At 37.7% G+C, this 18,278-nt stretch overlaps 1 protein-coding gene across 15 annotated transcripts in view; it reads right to left on the bottom strand.

The window, feature by feature from the left end:
• The window catches only part of slc4a11 (solute carrier family 4 member 11), a 67,420-nt gene that overhangs the window by 22,492 nt on the left and 26,650 nt on the right, over positions 1 to 18,278 (bottom strand). For 13 of the 15 annotated variants that reach the window (XM_065297084.2, XM_065297093.2, XM_065297087.2 and 10 more), the window contains 6 exons: positions 16,715 to 16,758; positions 16,011 to 16,239; positions 11,031 to 11,063; positions 7,950 to 8,031; positions 1,737 to 1,860; positions 846 to 1,055 (listed from right to left, as the gene is read on the bottom strand). In XM_065297084.2, the coding sequence (XP_065153156.1) occupies positions 846 to 1,055; positions 1,737 to 1,860; positions 7,950 to 8,031; positions 11,031 to 11,063; positions 16,011 to 16,239; positions 16,715 to 16,758 (722 nt within the window). The remainder of the gene's footprint in view (positions 1 to 845; positions 1,056 to 1,736; positions 1,861 to 7,949; positions 8,032 to 11,030; positions 11,064 to 16,010; positions 16,240 to 16,714; positions 16,759 to 18,278) is intronic. The other 2 variants (XM_065297083.1, XM_065297088.2) reach the window with 1 other exon arrangement.

The raw sequence follows: 18,278 nt of genomic DNA, 5'->3' as shown, positions 1-18,278 counted from the left end.
CTGTCCAATGCTTACATTTAAAAAAAAATTAATTGGTAACTTAACAATAATGTTTAATGTGTGGAAAGAATAGTTAATTCACATAAGAATGAAACAGTAAAAAAGGGTTGTTCATTGTTAGCTCACAATGTCTAATGTGTTAACTGTGTGTGTGTCCAGATGGCTAACAAAGTTATAAAATATTAATCTCATTTTTACAGTCTTAATAGGTCAAGATCTGGCAGTGGATCAGTTTGTCCGTCTTGTATTAATGACCTACATCGCCTACATTATCCTGTCTATGTTTAAATAATCCAAGCAGCTTCAAGTGTTCATTACCAAGATACACTTATTCATTATGACTGTGTGTGTCTGGGACAGAGAGAGAGAGAGAGAGAGAGAGACAGAGAGACCTTTCCTGGTGGCTTGCCAAAGATGAATAGCTTTTAGTGTGCACACGCACAGATGATCATGCACACACACACTCACAAAGTAATGATTCTCTCCACCTGGTTACCATTCCTCAGATGTGTGATGGAGTGAAAAACTAACAAAACAAAAACATAACTATTTGGGCCACTGCTGTTGTATTTACAGAGAAGAAAAGATTGGGCTTGGGGTACAGGTGGGTAACCTCAGCCAGGGTGGTCTAACGCTCACATATGTCGAATCGAGAGTGTGCGTCAAAGCAGAGCAACAAACAAAATAAAGCCTCATTAGCTGCTACATGCTTAGTAAAAGTCAATCACTGGAGTGTGGGTCAAATATGAACAGGTGGGGATGATAGAGAGCTAGAGAGAAAACAAATGCAGACAGTTGCATCATTTGAGCCCTAAGCATTACCGCACGCACACACGCACACACACCTTCAGTGGTTTTTGGCTGTGTGGGTCTGTCTCTTCGCCCTCCACAGCCGTAGCTTTACGCTTGGTGGCGGTCAGGTGGTACCTCTGGATGACCAGCGCCTCTTTAAACTCCTCCTGAGTCTTACTCTCTAGCAGCTTTTGTCTGAAGGAGATATCTGAGAACATGCTGGCGAACGTCCTTCCCAGCTCCATCGCCGTCTTAGTGCTTTTCTGAGAGGGGTTAGAAAAGGATACATCAAATGTTTGCAAACATGCACCTTTCTTTGCATTGCAAAAAAATACTGTTTCGCATTTAAAGTATCTAAACACCCGTAAAACAAGATAAAATTATCCCATTGGCAAATTGTGTTAAGGAAAAATCTAACAGAATTAGAGCGGTTATGCTTAATGCTCAAGAATTTGCCAGTGGGGCAAGAAAAATAAACTCAATATGCATTCTTTGAAATTCTCTTATTACACAATTTCACGTGCCAGCATGACAATCCTGCTTTTAATGTAATAAGGAGATGCATGTTTGTGCGTATGCATGTGATTTCAAAGAGGCTCAGGTTTATAAAGCAAAAAGTTTGTTACAGCGTCTGCTGAACTACAGATGAGAGCGAGAGTGATTACATCAACAGATGTAAACACATACACACACACAGATTTATGATGTAAACACAGACACAAAGAGAATCACAAAGACTTTTGGGGGAGCCGGAGGCTTCGAAGTCTTTGTTGGGTGATCAACAAGACCACAAGACCAGTCCTGGCTTGTAAATGACACTTTTAGTGGAGTGTCTGTGGGTTATATTTAGTGTGCACGGGCAATTAGGTTGCCAATGGAGTTTTATCCAACCATGTATGATTTCTTTGTGTTTATGTATATGTGATTAGGTGTGATTCTGTTACCATTTTAGAAGGTGCCAGAATGAGGATAACATAACGGACTTCAGCGCAATTTTCCCCCCAGTTCTGCGGACGATCCAGGCGAGAGATGCACACGTGCCGCCTTTGCAGGTTCTTCACATTACAGCTGTCAGAAAGAGTTCATAAATAATTATAAATCCTTTTAAAGATTTACACAGTGTCCTAATGTACCTGGCACAATACTAATTCAATATGCAATAGGAATACAAATAAACAGTTGAGGTCTAACTGGATTACAAAAAGCTCTTGAACAGGAGTGTCAAAATGATATACAGGCACTTACGCAAGTTTTATAAAACTTAGTTGCAGTCCTTGATTCTGATTGGTCAAAAGCTTTGTTTTATTTACGATAAAACACAGCTATGACCACTGCACCTTTTATCGATTTTACTTTATTACAGTTGTGCTGATACAGTTTTTGCTTTGTATTGTGTTGTAACTATTTTATAAAAACAATAGGTAAGCGAGCCTACTATACTGTGAATAAGTCACGGCTTGAAGTGGTTGCAGGTACTTCGCTTTGCGTTGTGCCTAACAACACCCTTCAGCTGTGACTTATTCACAACACAGCACAGCCTCTCATTCCTTATTGCTTACATAAAGGGATGTTTACGAAATTATAAAAATGTCCACCTGTTTTATGCTGCCACCACCTACAGTATTATGCAGTTAATATCAACACAATCCCATAAAACCATTTACTGTGTCTGACTGGGTAATTTTATTCAGTCGCATTAAAAGACCATTTGAAGTCAAACATTATCATAAACAAACACCTAAACAACCAAAACATGTAAACTGTGCACTGTTGCAGGTCAAATTTACTGAAAATATACAAACCCTGTTAACAAGAGAGTTGATTCTGAATTAATGAACTAGCTAATTATTAAAACATATCAGCTTGTGATCGTAAAACACAGACAATTTCCTAAAGTCCTAATAATAAAGGATCTTGTTTGTAAGAAACTTTATGCCATAACATTTAGATGTGTACAGGGGCGCCACTTTTGGGGCCCCAGAGATCATTGTCATAACTAACAGTGGTAATCATAAAATTATTTTATATAACATTATAAATGTATCTACCAGCGGTACCAATAAAACAAAGCTATGGCTTGTTTCTGCATTTCCAGCAAAATGACCACCCCCCATTCACTGCATGTTTGGAGTCACGTCGGTTTGTTAAGACAAACTCTTGATCAGCGGAGGCTCGCGGTGCGGAGCAAAGCGTGAGTATAAACAAAGCTTCAGTCAGTCACTGAGTGAGATCAGATGGTAAACAGCCAAATTAGAGATGTCTTTGACAAGAAAGTAAAAGTCTGGACATTAGAAACTAAAAGAGAGGCAACTTCCTTTCGCTGTAATATTAGCATGAGTTATAGCCAATACCACCGTGTATGCTATCGGACCAGCCTGATCTCACGAATATCCGTGGTATAGTACCGGAATTTTTTGCTCATTTTTCCGAGGCATTCTCACGGATCTCTGCATTTTTCCGAAGCGAAAATGGTTTGAAAATAGTAAAAATCAGTTGTGTAACCAATCAGTGGGAATGCCACGAAAAAAGACAGTCCGTAGCAGGGCCACAAAACTACACTGTATCGGACTCATACACATTCAAGACTCTGCTTTGGTCTAGGTTTTGCATTAATCTCAATCCCTTAAAGTCTTGGTCTTTTCTTGGTCTCCACACACTCTGGTCTTGGTCTTGCCTTGGTCACAGTTTTGGTGGACCTGACTTAAACACTATTTTTAGTGTCCAGAACACACAGAGACAATGAATTGGAGACAATGACTGACATCTTGGGCAGCATCTCTTCCAGTCATTGGCATAATAAAGCCCTCCTCACATTGCATAATATTTTACATAGCGGTTTCATAAGGTCCACATGGAGTGACAGTAAACAGTGAGATAAAGAGTCTGATTTCTCTCTTGAGCAGTGGTGGCCGGTGACTTCTCTTCCAAGGGGAGCGTATTTAAAATATGTGTTCGGAGTGTCATATGTTGCTCGTCATTTCAAAATGTGTGTCCATGTGAACCATGAGCATCATGTGTCGTGTCAAAATACGTGCCTGTTGCACATGCGTCTAAATGGTTTATGACAAAAGAGATGCTCACATTCACAAAATACTTGCAAGACACTAATACTAAACTCTGATTACGCATGAGATTAAGTGAGTATCTGGCAAACGTGATCATATACCCCTTTGAAGTGTCTGCAGTAGGCATGTCGCATGATGAAGTTTACATGACGCACCGGACACATATTTTGACATGACAATTCACACACATGACGGGCTAAATTCCTGTTGTGACAAAAAAGAAAAAAAGTCACCGGCCGCCACTGCTCTTGAGGTCAGAAAAGAAAGAAACGATTCATAAGCTTCAGTCTTAATGATTTGTGCATGTACCCCGTCAACGCTGTCATGATGGCTAACACTGATTCTATTCTGTTATTCTTGAAGGATTTTGGTGGTCTTGCATCATCGCTCTGAAAACATTTCATTGTCCTGCTGTATTTAGTGTAAATGTAATATCATGGAGCCAGACTGAGTCCAATTTCACCAATTCCTGTGGACCATCTTACATGGGAAAATATAACAAATCCAAAAGCCCCTGCCCTTCTTTCTGTAGCTGAACTCCTCCACTCTCACCCTGGTTCATACCTGTCACATCCTTCATGTCCTTTTTCACCTTGCTTCCCTTGGGCAGATGATGGAAATCCATACACACAAGAACCTCTCACCATCTCGACAGCATCTTCCCTGAGGCCATCTGCCTCTTCAGGGGCCTCTAGAAATCGCTGTATTTGTTGGAACTAATCCAGCATAATTTCTTTACACATCATTATACCACGCAATCCATCACAATTTTAACCTGAAAAGGTTTGCATTGCTTTTATTTATTTATGATATTACCATACGGTTTTTTATTAGAAAAGCAGAACCTAAAATCTGGGTTTACTTATAACATATTTGGGGGTAAAGTGCAACAGACAGAGTCTTCATGTCTCTAAATCACTCCTGATATGTACACTCTAAAAAAATTGCTTGTAATCCTAGGGGAACCATTTTTAGCGCTACAGAGCACCTACAGTATATAGCACCCCTGTAGCATCACTATAGCACAATATAGTTAAACACAGGTTCTGCATAGATGATGTTTAGCATTAAAAATGGTTTCCCTATGATTACAAGCCAGTGAATCACTACTTTTATTGCTATTTAGTACAAATTATTTTTTAAGCAGTGTAATACATTTTCTATTCTATTGACAAATCAATCTATTTTGATTGAAATTTAAGTTATTTAAATATGCCAATAATATTAGTTTATAATCTTTCAAAATGATGTTTCAAACAAGACATGTTTTCTGTCTGCGCCAATACCCAGGTGGCCTGTGGGTCGACATGTTATGCAATAGCGCTTAGTGACTTAAGACTTAGGATCACAAGCTTTCTTCTGTTCCTCTCTTTCACCCTTAATGATTTCCTGTCACCTATAAGTAGTCCTATCCTAAAAAGGCTAAAAGAATTTTGAAAACCTGTTTTCTGCACTGTGTGCGCATTTGCTTAAATTGGTTTGACATTTTAAAACGTACCTAAATCAAACCCATATTGAGTAACTGAAAGTGCGCTGTAATTACACTGTGTACCCATATGTGCAAAATAAGTTAAATACTTCCATTAATTTTAGGCATATTCATTTTTTTAAGTTACAGAGCTTATAATGAAGCGAGACCCTAAGGGGGTGTGACAACATGGACCCTCTTTATGGTTCTTTCCTGACACAGAACTATATGACAAAGTAATACTGGCAAAAGCTTGTGCTTTCAGATTGGACATTTTGACCCGGTTCACCCTTCATTGGTCTCTAGATTGATTGTTTTTTTTTTATTTAGAGTTTCGGTAAGTTCTTCACCTAATGGTGTCATCTTATACTAGTAGACACTACTCTATTGCCGTTTTTCTCATTTCACTCCTCATTGCCATTCCACATATCCACATTGCAGCAACCATTCAAAGCAGCATCTGTTAGATCTCACTGGCAACCTGTTTAGGTTCACTGGACATCGAGTTTTATTTTGTGTAAAAATCTGCCACAAATAATAACAACTTTACATTACACACATCTTGAGTTTTAGCAGAATAGAGATTAAAGAGCACCTATTTCATTGCTAAAAAAAAACATTATTTTCCACATAATGTACATTTTTGTAGCTCCAGATTTCACTCTCTTCCTAAAATGCACAGATTTGAAAAGCTCTTAGGGCCCTATAAAATAGGTTTAATTTTTTTCCCAACTTCCATTTTGTCCGTTTTAATTTTGGCAAATTCCGTTTTGTCCGTTTTAATTTTGGCAATTATTTTTTTTACCCTTTACTGTTATATTTTAGACATAAAAAGAGTGTGCCTTTAATGTTAATGATTAAAATGTACACAAATACAATAGGAATGACCTTACATTTATTGAGGTAAAATTTTTTCACATTCCCTGTTTGAAACACACACACATAAACCTTTTACTCAATTTAATGCACTGTTTAGTGTTGTTGCAGAAGACCATATGTGTCAAAGCAGTGGTGCCTTCAGAAGTGCCTTAAACACATCGGTCCACCGGAACGCGATCCTCATTTTAAACACAATCGCTTGAAATCCATATAACTTTACATACACAGGATTATTACTTACTGATCTAACTTTGGACAGCATGATCACGCAGCTCTCTGCACGTGCGAGCGAAAGAGAGACAGAGAGCGGCGCCACGATGCAGATGATTATATTTTAAACGCAAGGGATAGTTTGCCTCAGCTCCCAGTCAACGCAAAGTTGACAAAACTTACAAAATAAAAGATCTCCGGTCACATAAAAGTCATGTGGGAAATGCTCACAACTGAGGCCTTAGCGTGGAATTTCTTACATTTTTCGCTGACGAAAGCAGAGTCGTGGAGAGCTGCTTCGCCATGGTTTCGGTGTTTTAGAGGGGTCTGAAATGACGGGAGGGGGTGTGTCGCCAGATTTTCTTCCCCCGGTCTGCATTTCCCCCAGACATACATTCTTCTCCCACACAAAGACAGAATTTTATTCAAAATATGTACAATTCTGCAAAATTCTGTGTAAACACTAGATTTTGTGTTAATTTGCCAATTCCGTGATTCCGTCCGCGATTCCATGATCGCGGAAATTATAGGACCCTAAGCTCTGCGTCCCTGATTGGCCAGTTAATCTATACGTTGTGATTGGCCTGAATACCTCTGACGTCAGCCGGAAACGTGACACTCCTTACAATGTTTGAAAAATGCGGTCGCTAACAGGAGTTAACTTACAAGCTGAGGCCAAAGCGGTAAGAATTATGATAATGTCGGTCTTCTCTACATCACCAATCGCAGGAAGTAAACTGTTGCCTACAATCCGTGTGTTTGTTGTAGTCCAAGAAAAGAGATTTACGTTGGAGACGATAACTCGCGTTATTGTTTACTTTGGGGTTTGTACCTTTAGCATATTGTTAACATGTACTAACACACACTTACACACCAAAGAAAATGTAAAAACGTGAATCGGACAATAGGTGCTCTTTAATGAAATTAATTTCACATACAGTGGGCTGGAAAAGTATTTGGACAATTAGCAAAACTTAAAATTGAATATATGTTATTGCGTTAGATGTAATTATCCAAGCAAATGACATCTGCAAGCAACTAATTTCTAAACTTTTCAGAACTAAATTTCACTTGTTTTTGACTTTTTGCAATTACTTTTAACCAGCTGATCTCAAGGTTATCCTTACTAAAGGTCAAATCCACCAATCTATCCAGTACAGTTACCAGAGCATCCTTAAGTAATTTTATATTAATAATTTAACAATTTTATAACAAAATTATAATCTATATTATTTATATATTTTAATATTTTTTAAGTAAACATTTTACTCAAGAATGTATGTTTGTATAAAAATACACATACAAATATAAAAAATTCCACTTGGTTTATTAAGTAATTCAATGAAATTCACTCAACTTTAAATCTGATCTGTATATGTCTGTTTGCGCTAGTATACTTCTTACAGATATTTTGTTTATCGTTCTACTAACATGGCTTCACCTCATCATGAGTCAGAACCATATGTTTGACACCCCTCTTCAAGAACCTCCATACGGTCAGTATTACAGGTGTAAGAGACATCAGGAGTACTCACAGTATGCAAAGCCAGGACTGCTGGTACTGAATCCCTGTGGCTGTGGCCGTCACACACTGCAGCGTCTCTGACAACAAATGCACTGTAAAAAGAGCAGTCAATGGTAAATGATGGGCGAGTACGCTAAAGATCACAGGTGACCATGCATGGAGAAATAACTGAACAATCGATTCAGATTAACCACAATCTTGGTGCCACTTTGAGGACTTTAATTCAAGTGCGAATAAAACACAACAATAGAAAGATTGCTTACTATAAGTTGACGCCAAGATTAAGTCAACTGAGTTTCACTGTATGGTGATGACACACAAAACACAAGAGACTGTGAAATGAAGGGGCTGGTCATTTAATGCAAGTCCTCACATCTCCATGAAAAGGCTAACGCGTATCAAGGTGGAACAGAAGCTGAGGCACACCAGAGGACAATACACATCACTGCAGCCAGCGTGAGTGACAATAAAGACCTTTCCTGAGAACAGTGCCAAATGTTTAATTCAAATTAATTAATGTATGTGTGTGTGTATTTGTGTGCGCCCTGCCCTCTGTTGTGTGTTGATCTGAGCTGTCTAACAACAAGCAGTGTGGAAGCATGTGTGTGTATGTCCTCTGTCCAGCAGAGGTGACACATATGTGTGCATATGTGAAAGCATGCGTATGTGCGTGAGCTGTTTAGCAGGCAGGATGGATGTCTCTGGCACACAGTCACACTGTCTCATCAATAAGACATCACACACTCACATTCTGGACAGATGGGTATCACCATGACAACACACTCAGCACCATAGAGAAACCGACAGGAAGAAAGAATAAAGAGGGGAAAAACATATCAATGGAGCAATATAGAGCAATGTAAAGGTTACGTTGAATTGGCAGATGGTTGAACAGCTGAGATGACTGTTTACTTGGTTTGATATGGGAAGGATGGAGCAAACATCTCTTGCAGCAATATTTTTGAAAATCTGAAGTACGTGGAGACATGCTGTGCACAGCCGTGAGTGCACGTTCGCTGTGGCGTAAACATACACTCATTCATAAATACACAAGGGCTAGGCGATATCGACCTATTTATTACTGTAAATCGATTCTTTCAAAAGGTCCTTTTTAATGAAATGCTCCCTTGGGATGATTCAAATGCATCATTAACCTCCTAAGACTTAGAAGAAAGTCTTTTTTCAGACTTCTCCCAGCTATTTTGGGGTTAGGAACCAATAAATATAATAACCAAATATTTTTCTTTGAACATGAAGCAGTGTAATTATTCACGTTTGTGTCCAAAAGGTTCCAGTTACACAAAATTAAGTATTATGGTGCAAACATAAAAAAACCTCCAGGTCTTAGGAGGTTAAAAAGGTTAATGGATGTCCCTGCATGGCATTTTACTTGCTTTAAAATGTTTTAGTAAAAATATGTATAAATAAAATGATTACATCATATTGATTAACTGGTTAAGTAAAGGATTAGTCCAGATAATTTACTCACCACCATGTCATCCGAAATGGTGATGCCTTTCTTTGTTCAGTCAAGAAGAAATTATGTTTTTTGAGGAAAACATTCCAGGATTTTTCTCATTTTAATGGATTTGAATGGACCCCAATACTTAACAGTTTTAATGCAGTTTAAAATTGCAGTTTCAAAGGACTCTAAACAATCACAAACAAGGCATAAGGGACTATCTAGCGAAACGATTGTCATTTTTGGCAAGAAAATAAAAATAAGCACTTTTAAACCACAACTTCTCATCTATCTCCGGTCCTGTGATGCGCCAGCGCGACCTCACGCAATACGTCATCACGTCAAGAGGTCACAGATGACGTATGGAAACTACGCCCCAGTGTTTACAAGTGTGGAGAAAGAGGACCGTTCCGACGTTGTTGTATGTTAATTGATATTAATTCATGTCTTTGTGTCAGTTTATTGTTTAAAATGGTCCGCAAATGTGCGTTTCATATATGTAACACATGACCATTCCACCGCATTACGCAATTACGTGAGGTCGGGCTGGCTCGTCACACAGCCGTAGGAAGAAGAAAAGTTGTGGTTTAAAAGTGCATATTTTCTATTTTTCTTGCCAAAAATGGCAATCATTTTGCTAGATAAGACCCTTATGCCTCGTTTGGGATCGTTTAGAGTCCTTTGAAACTGCATTAAAACGGTTAAGTATTGGGTCCATTAAAGTCCATTAAAATGAGAAAAATCCTGGAATGTTTTCCTCAAAAAACATAATTTCTTCTCGACTGAACAAAGAAAGACATCAACATTTTGGATGACATGGTGGTGAGTAAATTATCTGGATTTTTTTATTAAGAAAATGGACTAATCCTTTAAGTAAAAATGTAGGGATTATAGTACGTTCGGAATACTCTGCAACAATGGTTGGTTGAATTGATCTATCCGCTGATTGAAACAAAACACCTTGATTCAGAATAAATACCTAAATAACTATATTGAATACTGTCAAAAATCCAAATTATACTTTTTTGATCCATATCTTGCAGCTGTAATATACACACGATTACATTAAGACGCAATTGCATAGGCCAACAGCACCTCACCCCCCTGATAACAGCCAGAGGCCTGAACATCAGGACAGAAATGAGATGATTTTATTCACATGCACAACAGACTTTTCCACGAGATATTAAAAAGTCTGTTCATTTCTGTGCGTATGCGTTCTGCATAAATATTAAGCAGAAGAAGACATCAGAATGACAGTGGGCTTTTCAATCACAACAGCAGAATTCATGCACAGCCAATCAGCCGATCTGCAATGAGGCAAGAATGAGAGTGGGGATGATACCACCCAATCTACCGCACCACCACAGGGAAGGGAATCACTCAGTATTCAGCTCTTAAAGCAACACAGAATCTTGTCATTTCCAATGTGTGGATACTGTTTCAAATTGGATCAACTGGAAAATGCAGTAAATTGATGGATCTGCATAAAAATAACGGATACGCGTATGTCAGTGTGGCTAATGGCACATGTCAATCACATCCGGTGGAAACATCAGCACTCGGGGGGTGGGGGGGAAACACAGATGAATTGTGAAAATATCCCCCATCTGATCATATCGTTCTTACCGTTGTCATAGAAAATGAAATTTGGAGACCTGTCTGTGCGAGAGAACACACACGGGCGCGCACACGAACACAAACAAACACACACACACAGACACAAACACACACTGAAAGTGAGTTCAGCTTGGAAAGGAAAGAGTTAAAGTTACAGTAAACACATGTTACGAACCCCAAATGCAAGAAAGGCAGCGAAACATCTCTCTCAGTCATAAATACAGATAACCCACCCTCCGCACAGGCACACTCAACCTCCCTCTCTTACTAATTGGGACTGGGTTGTCAGGCAGATGCTCAGGTCTCTTTACTCAGATGAAATATGATTTTTCTCCATCTTTCATTGTGCCTTTGTCTTAGCTGAATGAGATCTTCATTGCCGCTTCATTCTAATTTGATCTTCAGTGTGCAAGATTCCTCGTGTGCACATAACCCATGCAATCACAATCAGATCCCATTCATGTTTTTTTCACCGAATGATCATACATTATCATATTCATGACACCCACATTTCATAACCCAATCACACATTAGTTCATTTACATGTTCCCAGGCTCATATCATTAATATGATTCTCTCTCACATGTGAGCTATGTATCCTAGCAACAGAGGCGAGGGAGACGCATCAGCCTCAGACTTAAAAAAAAAACCCAAATCGATGGCCTCACTTTGTAATCAACTAGCGATAATCCCCAGCTCACCATTCACATGACATGTCACTGTATGGAAATGAGTTAGCTGCAGTGTTAAACCCGACAAGGAGTGACAGTACAGTAAAGTCTGGGATGAGGCTTAATTGGTGCCCAGGATACCAGCTAATGATATTTCGAGTGTATTCAGTGTGAATTTTTCAACCATGATAAAAGCCACAGAGATTACCGGTGAGCCGGAAATAATTAATATAATGCAAAAAGAATGTTGCCAGATCAAGAAAAAAATTACTACGTGCATTTTTGATATACAGTACTACATGTATGTGAATGGACATAAATACTTTGGAAAGCCCCTGTATGATTTAATCTGTCACAACAAGAATCATCAGAACAGAAAGGAAATGTGTGCGTAGCGAGAAATATCAGGGGTGATGTTTCTGAACACCCTCTCACACACAGGCTAAACTATGATGTTGCACAATTACAGTGTTTTTAAATGAAAAACCTGTGTGTCTCAGCACGAGGCGTCTTTCTCACATTCGCTCGCTCTGTGTCAGTTTCTCTCGCTTTCCTTAAGTGTTTTTGGCAGAAAGCCCTAATGAGGTGTTTACAGTCACTTCAATATTGATGGTAAATACAGCTTTCACACATATGTATAAATTTACATATGCGATAAATGAGACATCTTTGATGACTTCTTGTTAAAATAGTTAATTGTTTCCTTCTCACCCTACAGACTTGAAAAGTTTTTAAACAGGTGCAAATAAATGGTGCTGTATCTCTAATGGCTTGGTATCATCTCTTCGTATCATTACACATACACACAATCTCATGCTGAGGGTATGGGGGGACCCGAGGCAACCGTAATGATGCAAATCTAAAGTTTTTCTAATCACAAACATGCAGGAGTGATGAAACACATTTAACTTATGCTTGATAAAATTAGTAAGTAATAAAAACATGCGATTGAAACACTCAGTAAAGGTAATTTTCGTTAATATATTTACCAATATGTGACCTGTTTTATGATATATAATGTACTGTACATTAGGTACATAAACATATGTAGCTACACTGTAAAAATTCCTTGTTGCACTAACATTTTTAACTTAAACTTTGTTGACTAGTGAGGTGTTGCTATAAATTACAATTCAACTTCTCACAATTCAAGTTGATTGAACTTAAAAATTGCAACAAGGAATTTTTTTACTGAAATTGAGTAGAGATTTTAATTTAATTCTTATAAAAGAACCCCTGGCCTTATTTAAGCGACCACTTCGCATCTTATAAAAACTCGACATCAAACCTGTGCAAGCATGTTTAGGTAAGTTAATGATACTTAGGGTTTAAATTGGTAAGGGGTGGAGCCCAGGCACATAGGCTGAAGGTCTCACTCTGCTCCAAGTGCACTGACGCAAAGAGAGTGTTTCATTCCTATTAATTGTAGGCTTCACGCTCGTGAGTACCGAATTGCCGACCGGGTTTTTACCGCTTATTTGCATGATGCATCAATCGTTTTTGACACCGTATACATTACGTATTTTCCGAGGTCTAGCAGCTTTGCGTGAAGTCGAACACAAATTAAGAACGTCCTTGAGAATGTGCAGGGTCATTAGACATTGAAGAGAGATATATCGGGCCGATATTTGCGAGTTTTATGTGTATCTGCATCGGCCGATACGTGGCTACCGTGTATGCCGGTTTTTATCCGGCATTGTTACAGACAGAGTGCTGGAAGCCGCAAGCGATTGTAGGTCATGTGACTAAAAACAACCAACCTTTCCATGACAACATCGAAAGCTCAGTCTAACAGCTGATCATACGCACAGAGTGTATAATTCTACGTTAATATGTTCAGTTTAATTCAGTACATTATTTTATTTTTAAATTGAATTAATTAAACTGAAAAGTAACTCGCATTACTTTTTTAAAAAAGTAACTCAAATATTAATGTGTACATTTATAAAGTAATGCATTACTTTACTCGTTACTTTAGAAAAGTAATAGTTTTACGTAATGCGCGAGACTTGTAACATTTGGCATCATCGTGTCATTTTTATGATGTAAATTGATTGAGCAAAAGCAGTATCAGCTCCAAATATCGGCTCAAGAAAATCGGCAGCCTGTATTGGTCATCGGCTGAGGAAACAAAAAATCGGTATTGGCGCTGAAAAATCCATATCGGTCGACCCCTAGTGTGCATGTATGAAAGATAACAGTCACACGTAGGAGCAAGCGCAAAGTAACACATCAAAGTCTTCACTTGAATAAAACAGATGGCAGAAAAACTATGAAAATAAAAGCTGACGTTATATTTACAGATTCTGCAGACATGAAAAGAGTCACTGCCTGCGCAAAACCTGACAAATCTCCAAGTCCCATGTAACACAGTTGTCTGCATTGCTGGTTTATTGATTTGCATGTAAGCGCATGAAAACAGTTTTCTATAATAAGCAGAGTTTTGATAGTTATCCGCTTATTCCGTGCATGTAAACGCACGGAATGATATGCAAGGTACAGATGAGCAATTTTAATTTAATCAAGTGGATTAAAGTGCCCTTTGGAAGAAAGAAGTGCCTTGACCCGTGTTTAACATGTGTTTTTAGACATGACATGTGAACGGCCACGGGACTCTGTAATATATATCGGAATATCAGAAATGTGTTTAGAAACCATATCACCGTTATTGAAAAAATATATACAGCAAAATATATTGATATTGAATTATTGTCCAGCCCTAGAAAAATGTAGCCATGGCACTCATCTCATTATATGCTCAATATGCACATTTTGAATTTTTATAGTTTAATAAAATAATGTATGTTACCAGCAATAAATCTATTACAACCTAACTATAGTGATTGTATTTACTAGCTGCTAACAGCTTAAAAGCTTTTTTGCCTCAAAAGTGCACAACTCACCTGTAAAAATCATTAAACAATTGCATAAATGTTTCTTAGTTATAAAAAAGCTTTTTTTATTTTATTTACTTTTTGTTATTGCACTTTAATTGTAATAGTGTTCCTATAATTAAAAACAACTAGTTTGAGATTTATATTCCCTTGTCCTTTTAAACTATACTACTTTTACTTCACCCCGCTTTAAAAAAGTAACTGTTAATTTTAAATTACCTACTTTTTAATTACGTAGATTTTTAGACCAGTAACTTCAGCTGTATTTAAGTAAAATATAATTAAAGTAACTGTACTTTTACTTGAAAAGAATGAGTCGAATATTTTATTATTCTTTCCACCTCTGGAGACAACTATACAATTTATTAATAAAAATGTAAAAAGTTCAATATATTAATATAAAAGATCTTCACAGATACAGTTAAATGATTAGTAGCACATAAAGGTCAAGAATATTAATCCATATATTTATATGCTTTTATATGAGGTGGGCTCGTATTTAAAGTTAAGTACTACATTTTATTACTTAGAAGTTGCTTTTTATGGCTCTAAAGACTTTTGCAGCACTTATATCTGTATATCTCATCGATTTTAAAATAGATAAAATAAAAAACAGACGGAAATAAGAGTATCATGTATGGGTATGTACTGTACAGCATAGCTGGAATAACGTGGTCTTAAAAATATTTAATGAATTATGTTTCATACTAAAATCTGTGAATTTTGATTGTAAACTTTGGTGTCCTTAGAAAAACGTGATCATGTCTATCTCAAGTTCCTCAGTTGTCTAAACGCACTGTGAGTCTCTGAGAGGGAAGGTTTGTGCTACAGAGAGATGCTGACCTCATCGAGGAGCGTGTGTCCTCTGGGAAGGTTCAACAATTCTCGTGTGTCTAATGTGTGAACGGCTGGACAGCAGAGCGTTATTATCACCTATCATCCTTTTATAGGGTCATTCAGAGCAAGTCCTCTTTCTGACACATGAATTCCAAAGCAACAGGATCAACAAGTATAGCAATCGACTTAATTATTGTTGAATCCCAGCTTTCCCTTCATTTCCTTTTAAATGTAAAACGTGTATTATTATTTATAAAAGCTTTATAAATTAAAATATTGTGATGAGTGTCAAACTGCCGGCCTTCAATCCATTCAGGTGTCAGTCAAATCGTCTCTCCGAGGTACTGAGCAACCTTTCATAAGCTTTCTTATAATAAAGTGACCAGATGTCCCCAGTCCCATTTTTTGGTGTTCTGTCCTCCAAAAACCCACAACAATAAAAAGACGAATTTTTTTTAATGCATAGATAACAACAAATAAGATTTCAATGATATTTTGACCATTGAACTAGCCCCCTACTTTTCATTTAAAAAATCTGGTGACCTTATCTTATAAAAGACCACATAAATGGAAACGTGTGCGCTCACCATTGACCTCCTGCGACCCAGCGTCTGTGAAAAGTGAGCTCATGATCTCCTCGAAGTTGCAGGCGGGTTCAGCAGTGTGAGGATCCTGCGAGACGTGGCGGAGCATCGTCTTTAACACGTCGTCCAGAGAGGACTCGTCCTCATGCAGCAGAATGCAGGCCCTCTCCAGAAAACCATCCAGATCCCTGTGAGCCCTCACCTCCTCTTCAAAGTTCATCAGCTTTACGTACTGAGATAACACACACGGGTGTGAGAAAAAACATGTAGGCGGGCAGCGCTAAAACGTTACAATGACATCTATATCATCTTTGAAAACATACAAGCAAATATTACATTTATAAACGGAGAGCACAGTGATTTTACACGTGAAGCCCTTATAGCATGACTTTTTATTTTTTATCTTTCTAATTTAACACATCATTTATTATAAAGTAGATTATCAGCTTGACAAGTTTAATAAAACATTTAATTGAACATTACAACATTAATGTTGTAATATTTTAGATTTATTTCTGAAAAGCTAAATATAGGAGTATAAACTAAAACCATGACACTTTTCAAAGTGGTTATAGATTTTTGTTTCCTGCATTTTATGTGAATTGCCACACAGGTTATGCGTGGTAATTTTATAACTTCGATCGTTCCTCAGACAAACTGATTTTCAGGAATGTTAAAATATTTGTAAGCCATGGAAAAAATCTCACCCTTCTCGACGTGTTGAGCAGAACACAGCCGTGAACATCAGGTTCTGTTGGAAAGACAGAATAACAAAATGAAAACAGTGTTTGCAAAACATCACCCATCATAAACCAGTTTTATGGAAGAGAACATACAGTAGTTTCTAAAAGAGCCCTTTGATAGCATGAAAGTGTTCAGCTACTGTGAACAAAAAAGCCATCAGCACCAAAGAGCCCTACCATCACCAACATAACACGTTCCTTCAAATATAATTCCCTTAATACAAAACAAAACATCAGCCCTGACACACTGTTAACTAGTAACCACCAAATACATAGAGCAGTGTACAAACTCTGTGCACGTGAGTTTCCCTGCTTGTTATTATTTGTTTAATTCATGTTATGAACTGTCCTCAGGTCCTCTAAGCCCAAATCTTCACATGACTATATTATATAAATACAGACAGCCCTTATCAAACAGAGATCCTGTGTGCACTGCCCGCGGAAAGTCCTTCCCCAGAAAGAGATATTTGGGCAGGATTAGCACAACCTGCAGCTGACTCCTCCATTGCCTTGGCTTCAGGATTAAAAAGCCCCTTGGATAGGTTTAGGATTAAAGGGGGGAAACTGAGAATAAAAGCATCACTTTAAAAGCACAACTTCAGATTTTAATAAGAGGTAAAACCTAGTGTTAAATAAACAAGGTTACATAACAATGCAAACCTTTAACCGGCTTAAAACTGCTTCTATTATTCTTTCCACTTCCATGAATTTGTTTTTATCTCTCTTTGTCATTTACATATTGAGATGTTTGCGTGCAATACACAACAATTATGTAAGGTCAGATAATATTGAACTTAAATGCATCAAAACATCTAACTACCCAATTAAGCTCAGTAAGTTGTTGGCTATGCTATTCAAAAGCGCTGTATTAACATGAGATAAAAGGCAGCATTAATTGGACTGAAACTTCCCTGGTGCAAACCCTAATCCAAAGAGATTTCAGCAATTAGCCAGTTATCAAACCTAACACAATCAAACTAGCATCAGTGATTTGCCGCGGGCTGGTAAGATAGATCTTCACCCCAGTGTTGTGGCATAGGCATGTAAAGCCCCCCATCTCTCTCTTTCTATCTGTTTAGTGCAATATAAATTCATTTTCAATTTGGTTTGCACAGTTTCTTGGTTAAATGCTTATGAAAAACCATTTACAGTAAACAAGCTATATTAACAATATTATAGTCTATCTATAGGCTGTTTATATAAGCATACTTTTATTAAAATGTCATCATGTTTGTAAACAGTACATAGCTTCAAAACCCATAACTACACTATAGTGTAATACAATACAAGCACTTCTAATATAAAATACTATAAATACGGCAGGTATAATGAAAGTCGCAAACATGGAGGCGCACCTTTAATAAAACCCAGTGGTCGCTAAAAAAAGATTTTATGACACTCATTTTCCATTTAGGGTAAACGAAAGTGATGGTGTCGATGTTCCTCCATTTCTATTATGTTATACTATTTAGCGTGATCTAGAATGATGGCTTTGCCTCCTCTCACATAACTGTTTACCAGTATTTTG

Source organism: Paramisgurnus dabryanus, chromosome 20 (assembly GCF_030506205.2).
Source record: "Paramisgurnus dabryanus chromosome 20, PD_genome_1.1, whole genome shotgun sequence".
NCBI lineage: Eukaryota > Metazoa > Chordata > Actinopteri > Cypriniformes > Cobitidae > Paramisgurnus > Paramisgurnus dabryanus.
Note: the sequence above shows the minus strand (reverse complement) of the source record. Positions and strands in the feature narration are given on the sequence as shown.